This window comes from Mirounga angustirostris, unplaced genomic scaffold, assembly GCF_029215605.1.
Source record: "Mirounga angustirostris isolate CCGP_5_RB_7025 unplaced genomic scaffold, mMirAng1.0.hap1 SCAF_1, whole genome shotgun sequence".
In the NCBI taxonomy this organism is placed as follows: Eukaryota; Metazoa; Chordata; class Mammalia; order Carnivora; family Phocidae; genus Mirounga; species Mirounga angustirostris.
In genome coordinates, this window is record NW_026991709.1 from 148191383 (window position 1) to 148201704 (window position 10322).

Genomic DNA, 10322 nt, shown 5'->3' on the forward strand with positions numbered 1-10322 from the left:
TGTCTCTCATTCTCTCTCTCTCAAATAAATAAATAAAATCTTAAAAAAAAAAAAATTATGCACTAACAAAAGACAATGTGATACATAGAATGAGTGTTTGCTACATGCCAGGATCCAGGCTAATTGCTGTGCATAACAATCTCTGAATCACAACCCCATGATTATCCCCATGCTGGGGCCACTTGGGCCACTGGAAGACATCTCTTGCCCAGAGCCACACACGAGAAGGAGCTAGGCAGGGCTTGCTTTCAACATCTCAGGCATAGCTGATTCCCAAGTCTGCTCTGCTATCTGCCTCACTCATAGCACTTGATGTCCAGGGTAATGCAACAGCCAGAATCCTTTCACAGGTCACTGGGTGAGGGTGTCCTTGGTGCGGGGCCATGGCCCAGACCAGACCAGTCTCACCCACCCCCTCACCAGAAGACCTCAGCCCAAGCCAACCTTGGGGACTGTAACATGTCCCTAAAACACCGTTTGAGATTAAGGCTTTGACATAGGGGAGCAGACTATTAACACCCTAGGGAAGTTTTAGAGCAGGTGATGCAGCTGCCTGTGAAGTGAGCCCTGTGCTGCCGAATAATGTGCAAGAGTGGGCACCTCAAGCCTTGTTGGGAGCCTGAGGCTCACCAAATGGAATTTAACCCTCCAGCTCTTTCTTAAATGCTTTGTAAATCTCTAAGACTATTTTTTTTCAAAGATTTTATCAGAGAGGGAAAGAGGGAGGGAGAGAGAAAGAGGGAGAGAGAGAGGGAGGGAGCGAGCACTCAAGGGGGTAGGGGCAGGAGGAAAGAGAATCCCAAGCAGACCCCATGCCCAGCATGGAGCCCGATGCGGGGCTCAATCTCAAAACCCTGAGATCACAACCTGAGCCAAAATCAAGAGTCGGATGCTTAACTGACTGAGCCATTCTTAACCACTTTCTCTGTTCACTCAGAGTACTCACTCATGAGTATCTACCAAGCGTCAAGTTCTGTGTTAGGCTGAATTCAGCGGGGATGCTGATTTGCCTTTGTACGGGATGTACTAGGAAACATGTTCTATGGAAAGAGAAGCCCCCAAGGTATTTAGGAAAGCAGAGGGAGAAAAGGGGGAACTCTACAAAACTGGATGGAATTCAGTTTCTGTAAGTTTAGAAAACAAAACCCAAGAAGTACATCAAGAGCTGGAAGCTGTGATAAAAACAAGAAAAATCTTAAGCTGGACATTTCTTCTTATGGTATTGTTTCCACAATAAAGAGGAAAAAAATCGTAAGCCATGTGTTACTCACAGCAGTTTCCAAGATCAGGTGGAACAAGAGAATGGAGTTACTGCGTCCTGGAAGACTGTCCTAGTGCGAAGAGAGATGGGAGAGGTGCCAAGGGAAAAAAAGGAGGCGGCCCCCTTGGCCAAATCAAATGCAGGGCAGGGGAGGGAGGGAAGGTCCTCCTCGCTCCAGCAGTCCCCGGGAAGATCAAGGCTGCTAACACCCATGGGGGAAAGCCGCCAGTTGCAGGGTGGACTCCTGGAGGGGGACGTTAATTTGTCACGTAGATTAAGCAGGCCTTAGGGACTAATCATCAGGTAGGTACCATCAAGCCGAAACAAGTTTGGATTGGTTAAAAATGCCTATTCCAGTTCGTGCTGGCGTAAAGGTACTGGCTCTGCAGCCAGGGGGCAGCTGTGTTGTCCCAGAGTGGTGTGGCTTGTCTGGGCCACCTTGTGGTCCCCAGCTGGAGCAGAATCTCAGCAGCTGTGACAAGAGAAACGGAATCGAATACTTCTCCTGGAGGCAGGAAGAGGGTGTGAAGCCCTGTGCAAGCTAAACCCAGGTGGGTAAGATCTGTGAAAAATTCCACTTCCATCTCCTGGCTGCATCACGCTGGGCATAAACCAACCATACCAGGAGAGGCCAGCTGGTGCTCTTAGCTCTGAACTTAAGTTTAGGAACTTAAGATTCTAGGAAAAAAAGAAGCCTGTTTGTGGAACTACCGTGTGAATGCCAGGAGACAAGTGCCCGAGCAAGGAGCAAAAAGAAACAGCAAGGGCTCTAGTTTGGAGGTCCTGGCCACTAGCACACACAGCTTGGAAGCAGGGATGGGTGTCAGCCTTTGATGTCAGCATTATTTTCCAGAATACAGATTAAGTTGCCAGGAAATGGCAGTTTTCCTCTCTTGTTCCCCTCCACCCCAAAACATACTGATAGGCTGTTAAACGAGGTACACTTCTCCCCAACTCCCAATTTTCTTTCTGGTCCTCCTCATGCACCTCGTTCCTCCCTCCAGCCATCCTGATTGCAGGAATTAACTGGTGTTAATGACCATTTGCAGCACTACAAAGTGCTATGCGTTCAAGGCCTAAGCACATTGGAGCTTTGCAGTTTTATGGTAGAGGCATCCAAACTTGTTCTGCACAGAGCCAGTGCAGAATCCCCATGAAGCTAATGATGCTTGAGCTATGGGGTCCCTTCACTATTGGAAGTGGCCCTGGGAATCAGGTCACATGGATATTTATAGCTCTCCCAAGAGGGGAGTGAATCAATGTTTAACTCATTCAGGTTCCTCAAAAACCTGGGTCCACCTGCTTTCTCTACAATTTTTAATGGGTCAAATGTTATTGTAAAATTAATGCAGGAGTGCTGCATTTTAAATAGAATGGAAAGTACATAGAAAATGGCAAAAATAAAGAGCACAACGTGATGACATTTTTATACACCTGTACAACCCTCCCAGCACCAGCAGGCAAGCTGACCTGGTGACAGGCTGGGGCCCCTCCAGTGGTTCCCGAATAGAAGACTGCATCCCACCTTTGCCCTAGGCAGGTTTTCAAATACCGTATGTTACTCGAGGACTGGCCACACAACTGCATACGGCAAGGCTGTCACTGAAAAGCAATGTACTCGAACTCTGGCTCCACAATTTACCAGGGCAGATGGCAATGAGAGAGTATCAGGTCTGAACTTGGAAAAAATATTCCCAGGGCTACCACCTATTTACAATTATTTAAATCAATTTTTTTGGGAGCACACACCAGTGGGGGGTGGGGTGGGAGAATCTTAACCAGGCTCCACGCCCATGGGGCTCGATCCCACAACGCTGAGATCATGACCTGAGCTGAAATCAAAAGTGGGACACTCAACAGACTGAGCCACCCAGGCGCCCCTAAATCTATTTTCAGCACAGCTGTTCCTTACACAAAAAGGAAGTGAAAAACTCTCAAGTAAGAACCAGTATCTTTTGAGAGTTTCTCTTAAGTGGGCCTTAGAAGTAAACAAGTCAGGACCTGAAGTAATCCCAGGCATTTCCTGATCTGGAATGCAAATAAACAGAAATGGACTCGACTTTTACAAACTTTATTTTCCGTCAACCTTTTCCATTTCTATTCCCATTTTGTTTGCCTTTGTGGGAGACCAGCTTAAGACCACTCAGTGGTTGTTCCTACCCATTCAGTGGCCTGAGCAGTGGGAGCTGCAGACCAGTCTTCAGTGGCCGGCTGGGCGCTCCAGTCTTCTGTAAAGGAAACACCAAAAAACATAGTCAGCCCCACTCCCGCCAACACTGGGCCTTGAATTCCACCAACCACACACTTGGAAGGACAAACACCCAAGGCCAGCCACACCACGTCAAAAACACCTGAATTCAACCTGTCAGGTCATTAGCACAGCTACAGCACACTGGGATGAGAACCTTTCAATGCTTACATACGTAGCCATGGAGATCCTTTAAAAGTTGAACCAAGAATACCAAAAACCCGAAACACCAGCCTGACTTATCCTAACACATACCAGTAGGGAACTGCTGAATAGGCACCGAGGGCACCTGCACGCCTTCAGACCAGTCTGCAACTTCAGGCTGAGTAGCAGTGAACTCAGGAGCTGGAGCCGTCCATTCACCCTGAAATTCCTCCTTGGTCACAGCCTTTTCAGCAGCGGCCTGCTCTTCCTTTTCAATCTGGTGAAGGAAAAAAAAAAAGTTTATAGAGACAAATTTTATTTCAAAGCAGCAGACCAAGATGTCTGATCTGCTTATGTGACCACAGGCCTTTGTGGAGGAAGCTTACCTCTTCAGGATCTCTGTAGAAGTAGAGATCAGGCATGACCTCCCACGGGTGTTCTCGGGAAATGGTGCCACGCATGCGCAGAACTTCCCTGGCCAGCATCCACCACATCAGACCCACTGAGTGAGCTCCCTGCAAGAGTGCCAGGTTAAGTGACTCTTGGGTCAACCCCCAACAGCATGCACCTCCCCATCCCACCTATCTGTCCCATCATCTAGACCCCTGGTATCAACGAGAGACATGTCTCTTAGTTTGTTAAGTGCTTATTTTTAAGAAGGAGTACTCTGTGTATTAGTGGGTCTCAACCTTGATTGCCACTGGACCCATGGGAATTAAAGAAAAAAAAAAACTGTCAAGACTCCACCCTAGGCAATGAAACAAAATACCTGAACGAGTGTCTGGACACTGGTATTAAAACATCTCTTTGGGTGATTCCTATGTGGAACCAAGATTTTGAGACCAGTAAACTGGACCAATGTGAACCATACGCAACCCACCTTTTTAGGACCTTATAGCAGGATTCATCAAGTTGCTGTGAAAATCGAAAAGGCCCAGTAACATGTGAGGCCCAAGCAGTTAAGAAATATGGAGAAAAGAAAACACAGACCATTCAAAAAGGATTTCTCCTTAAAGCTGACACATATGAATTATACTTGTAGCAAGAATTACTATCAAACTCCACTCATTGGGCCAGAGACCCTTGTGGTGTTAGCGAAAAGACTTGCCCCTCGTGTAGCACACTACCTACACTTGTGAGTTCATCGGCCAGCCAGCGGCCTCAACTCCAAGCTCTAACAATGTGCAGAGGAATGCCCAACTGTTTCGAGAGCGCTCTCGAGGCTCTAGTGTATGTCATCACACTGTTACCTTGTTGTTGCAAGGGATGGCAATGTCCACGTAGCGCAGAGGAGAGTCTGTGTTACAGAGAGCAATGGTAGGCAGGTTAACATAGGACGCCTCTGTAAGAGGCTGGTGGTCAGCCCTGGGATCAGTAACCACCAGCAGTCTCGGCTCCCGGAAGGCTGCCTGGATCTGGTTAGTGAAGGTTCCAGGAGTGAAGCGGCCGGCAATAGGAGTGGCTCCGGTAGCAGCAGCAAATTTCAGCACAGCTCGCTTAAGAATTAACATCAAGAGTTAGCAGTGCTCCAGAGACGCATCAAAGACCTCCCCAAGTGTCCACGTGCAGACACCCAATTCTGTAACCACCTTGCAACAGCCCATGGAGTTGGGAGCCCTCCCATCTTCCCTGCTCAACAATGAAAACATCAAAGCACTTCACACACCCAGCAATTCTTTGTCCTCTGTGCTACCTGAGAACTACTTACAGAACTAGGGTCCAGAAATGTTAAGCATACCCCACCCCAAGGCCCTCTGCCTGGAATGCTGTCCCCACTCTCAATCCCCTAGGGCCCCTGTGGCTCACTGGCTTCCTCACATCTGCAGGCTCCAGGGCCACACCACCTGGTTTCAAGAACCAAGAAAGCCACTCCTGTGAGTGACTTGGGCAGGTTACTTGTGTGCTTCCAACAGGGTCATGAAAATTAAATTCATCAATATGACAGTGCCTGACAACCAATAAGCACTTCCATGATCTGGTCCAATTTCATCACAGCTACCCTACATAAAGCAGGAATATACCCACATTCTTTCCCTTCCCTTCCTTTTTACCTCCATAAAAATGTATTTCCTGCATCCCTTCAGAAAGGCAGACTTGGTATTTTCCTGCTATATCCCAAAACCCTAGCAACACTGCCTGGACTATCAATATAGATGCTCTGTAAATTTTTGTTGAGGGAAGCCACGGTGAGTTGTCACTAAGTTCATTCACAGTAGTAATTAAAAACTGTCTTCTACTATGCACCCTACTTTAAGTGCTGTCACAAGCCAGCCTCTGGGGAATAACCCCCTGCAAAATACACCCTAAATTCATGGGAACCAGTTTTACCATCAATCTAAACAAGGACAAAAGAACCTGTCTCACTAGACAATTTAAGTACCTGTCAAAATCCAAGTCAAACATCCTTTTCAAATTACAAATGGGCTGACTGAAATCCTTACTAGAGCTCTTAATCTAGTGGGCTCTTGAACACCACATGGTTTAAACCACGCAGATCCACTTATGTTGTTTTTTTTTTTTTAATAGTACTGCGTATTTTCTTTCTAGCTTGCTTTATTCCTAAAAACACAGTACATAATACATATACAGAATGTGTTACTTGACTGCTTTTCTTATTGGTGAGGCTTCTGAAAGTCAACAGTAAGCTATTAGTAAAGTTTTGGGGAGTCAAGTTACACAGATTTTCGGTCATGCATGGGGTTAGTGCCCCTAATTCACGGTGTTGTTCAATGGTCAACTGTAAATTAATTTTCAAGAAATTCATTAGTTTTCTCAACAAAAAACTGTCAAAACAGAAATAGGGCAAAATACAAGTTTTATCCCACTGGCCACTAAAAAAAATTAAGTTACTTGTGTTGGCAAAGATTCTCTTAGGAGATGTGATGAGCCTTGGAGGACTGGTATCCTATTAGAAAACCTTTCTTGAAAACTGAAGCGCAACAAACCATCAGATGCCTAGTATGTATATTGCAGACACAGAATACTGGCAATACAAGATTTGTATAAGTAGTTAAATTACAGAGTATTTTTATTTTCTTATACTTTTCCCTATATCCCACAATGTCTGTAAGCTTATTTTTTATAATAAAAACCAAGCATATTGTTTACAAACCTGGCCAGTATTCCTGGACGATATGACACTGACATCAGCTGGGTTTTCAATGGCAACAATGGCACGAGCTGCCAGCAGAAGCTTCTCCCAGGTTCTCTTCAGATTTATGATGTAGATACCTAGATGATAGCAAAAGGCTTTGTAACACCTGACCTAATTTGCAATGGATTTTCTTTTAAAAACTGAATGTAGCAGGGGCGCCTGGGTGGCTCAGTTGGTTAAGCGACTGCCTTCAGCTCAGGTCATGATCTCAGGGTCCTGGGATCGAGTCCCGCATCGGGCTCCCTGCTCTGCGGGGAGCCTGCTTCTCCCTCTCCCACTCCCCCTGCTTGTGTTCCCTCTCTCGCTGTGTCTCTCTCTGTCAAATAAATAAATAAAATCTTTAAAAACTGAATGTAGCAGAGAGTACTATCCAACTCCAGTCATAGAGGCAAGCTCTACTGGTGTTAGCGAAAATCCTGCAATTTTTATAGCACACTTCCGACACTCAGAAGTTCATTGGCCACGGCTGGCCTCAACCTTGAGCTTTAATAGTGTGCACCCTTGATTCAGTAGGCGAAGTGCATCTTTTTCTTTTCCTGCATTAAGCCTCCATCAGGCCCCCATATGGATTCCTACAAGTTCTTACCCACTTCCTGGCCTCTAGCCACTTTCCTTTCAACCTACCTCCATGCCAGATTCACCCAAAACTGGTTTACAACATGCCACTCCCACGTTTACGGCCTTCAGTGGCTGCATCTCTGAGCTGAAGCACTCCCTTGCCCAACATGCCTTACTACAAAGGCTTCACAACCTACCTTCCCTTTTCTACTCCCTTCCAAGCCTAATTGTTCTTTCCTATCTCTTGCTCTACTTTACTCTCAGAACTCAAACGGACCTGTATCAGTACCTGTGAAATACAAGGCACTGTAGAAAATAAAACTAATGAGCTTCCTCATCATAGCTCACAGCTCTTTCATGGAGCAACCCAAGTCCCATAACCTATCAACAGACATACTCTTACACTGAAGCCCAGAAAGCTATCCTTCCCAAAACCACCAGAACACTTTAATTTCTTACAAGTTATCTCTACATCCAACATGGGGTCAAACTCACAACGCTGAGATTGAGTCACATGCTCTACCGACTAACCCAACCAGGCACCCCACTTTTACTTAGTTTTAAAGCTTATTTCCAAAGTAGTGATCTGGTTTCATTCAGTGCTTAGTTGGAATGCCCTTCCCCACAAATCAAAGCAACTGACCATCACTTTTCCTTTTGTAGATGTACTGTTCCATTTGAAAGTCAAGGTTGGTGCCACCTAAGTGGGTTCCTGCTGCAAGGAATTTGAGGACATCCTCCTCCTTCATTTGCAGGACATCAAGGGCTCCGGACATTGTGAAAGTTTCCCTTTAAGTTACGACGGAAACCTGAAAAACAAGTTAACAATCCAGTCATTTTCATTCCAGTGACAAGTGGGTAAGGGACCAGGGGCATTCTTACCTACTCAAGAGCCAAACACCTTCATATTTAAACGCAACCCAAGGACCACACCTTTCAGTTTATAGTCTACTGGGATGAGACACAACGCAACAGACATATCCCACACGTTATAAAATTTCAGCAAATCTTTTGAGTGTGGAGATGGGAAAAAACACCTAAATAATTAAACAAGACGAAAATGGTGAATGGCCACGAACACTCCAAAGTAACCCGGAGTGAGGGCATGGATGAGTAACGGCAGTACAGATGCGAACAAGTTTGTTTTCAAACAGACTGCAGGCGGGCGCTTCAGAATTCTCTCTCTAGGGTTACAACTAATTTCCTGCAAAACCGTGCCAAAAATCTTAACACAAACGGGAACAACCAACAGCCTAAATAGCTGCTGTAAACTGGCGCCTGGGCCTGAGCTCACGGCCGAGTGCCAGGGTCCGGGGCGATCGAAGCGCGGTGCGTGGGCCATGCTTTCCACAGCCCCGCCGCCCAGCTGCAGGCCGGTCGGCAGCCTCGCCCCGGCTCCAGCACGACCTCCGCGCGCTCCCGGGGCATTGTGGGGACTCGCGGGCCCGAGCCCAGCCACGTGCGCGCGGCCGGGCAGTGGTGGAGCGCGCCGGCAGGAGACAGACCCGCGCTCCCTCCTAGCTTCCATCCCAGTCCTCGCACCCCTCACTCCAGCAGGAAGCTGTTCTGGTGGCTTTCGGAGAGGCTGGGGAACCCCACAAGGCACTCACGCAAAACAACGCCGTATGGACCCTTCCCTGAGTAGCTCGGAAAGGACAGGCGGGCGGAAATGACGTCCTTAAATACTCCTCCGCCAGCCAATGACAACAAAAAGCCGAGCGGAAGCGCGGATGGGCGCCCTGACTCTGCAGAGCCGTTTGCGACCGTTAGTGCTTTCCGGCGCCGCAAAGATGTTCCTCGCTGTGCGGCCGCCCCTGCAGTACTTCGTCAGGATCGAGCGCCTGTAGGCGGCCAGTACTAGCGGTTCCGACTTTAGCTCAGCGATTGGTCGCCGGGAGCTTGAGCGGGTTACCTGCCCGAAGTTGCGGTTTCCGTGCGTAGGAAGCTGGAACACAACGTGCCTAAATGTTCGATCAACAAAAGCTGGAATTTCTTTCATTTCTTGAAGGACAATTTGGCAGTCCGTAATTCAGAGTTTGAAAGTTGACTTACGGGAAATTTCCTGAAAAAATTAAAAGGGAAAGACTGTACAGATGGCAAGGTTTTTTTTTTTTTAATAGAAGAAAAGGAGTATCAATAGGTTATTAAAAATGTATTCTGTTCATATAGTACTATGCAGCCACCGAGAAATATTCAAAAGATACTCTATGTACAAACAAGAACTTCCGGATGAGGGACATTATTTTAAAAAGTTGAAACCCGTGTCAACTGTACTTCAATTAAAAAAAAAGGGATTAAGTCGGTTAAACTACCGACTCTTGATGTTGGCTCAGGTCATGATCTCAGAGTAAGATGGAGCCCTGCTTAGAGCATGGAGCTTGCTTAAGATTCCCTTCCCTGCACCGCTCCCTGGGGAGGGGTCTCGCTCTGGAAATGAATAAATAATTGAAGCCCTATACATTTAAAAGATGATGGTAAAAAAATAGCCAAGTTATTAAATTACATAGTAGGTTTCAATCTCCGCCACACCTGAGAATCACTTGGAGAGCTTTTAAACATATGCCCAGCCTCGATTTTAAAAATCCGATTTTTAAAATTGAAGTATAATTGACATAAAAATTTCGGTTGTACTACAGTCTATATTTGTATATATTGTGAAATGATCACCACAATAAATCCAGTTAACATCTGTCACCATCCAGTTATAAAGTTTGTTTTACTTGTGATGAGAACTTTTACCTTCTTAGCAACTGTCAAATATGCAACACAGTATTAACTATAGTCACCACGTTGTATATTATATTACATTTCCAGGACTTAAAAAATCTGATTCTTTTTTTGTTTTTTTTTAAGATTTTTTATTTATTTATTTGACAGAGAGAGAGACAGCGAGAGAGGGAACACAAGCAGGGGGAGTGGGAGAGGGAGAAGCAGGCTTCCTGCTGAGCAGGGAGCCC

General features: G+C 46.2%; 1 protein-coding gene and 2 non-coding genes across 4 annotated transcripts; all 3 read right to left on the reverse strand.

The window, feature by feature from the left end:
* Positions 1-3316: 3316 nt before the first annotated feature.
* RPSA (ribosomal protein SA) lies at positions 3317-9128 on the reverse strand. Of its 2 annotated transcripts, none has more exons than XM_045904007.3 (7): positions 8976-9128; positions 8009-8174; positions 6766-6884; positions 4904-5149; positions 4040-4168; positions 3765-3930; positions 3317-3489 (listed from the first exon to the last, which is right to left on the reverse strand). In XM_045904007.3, the coding sequence occupies exons 2-7, from the start codon at positions 8139-8141 to the stop codon at positions 3395-3397; spliced, it is 888 nt and encodes a 295-aa protein (XP_045759963.1). In that variant the 5' UTR covers positions 8142-8174; positions 8976-9128; the 3' UTR covers positions 3317-3394. The 2 variants fall into 2 exon arrangements, with proteins under 2 accessions (XP_045759963.1, XP_064445895.1); XM_064589825.1 differs by lacking the exon at positions 8976-9128 and adding an exon at positions 8908-8925.
* On the reverse strand, positions 4688-4842 carry LOC123835027 (small nucleolar RNA SNORA62/SNORA6 family). The gene has a single exon (XR_006788587.1). It is a non-coding gene; the product is annotated as a small nucleolar RNA SNORA62/SNORA6 family (small nucleolar RNA).
* LOC123835029 (small nucleolar RNA SNORA62/SNORA6 family) lies at positions 7157-7307 on the reverse strand. Its single transcript, XR_006788589.1, has one exon. It is a non-coding gene; the product is annotated as a small nucleolar RNA SNORA62/SNORA6 family (small nucleolar RNA).
* Positions 9129-10322: the final 1194 nt, after the last annotated feature.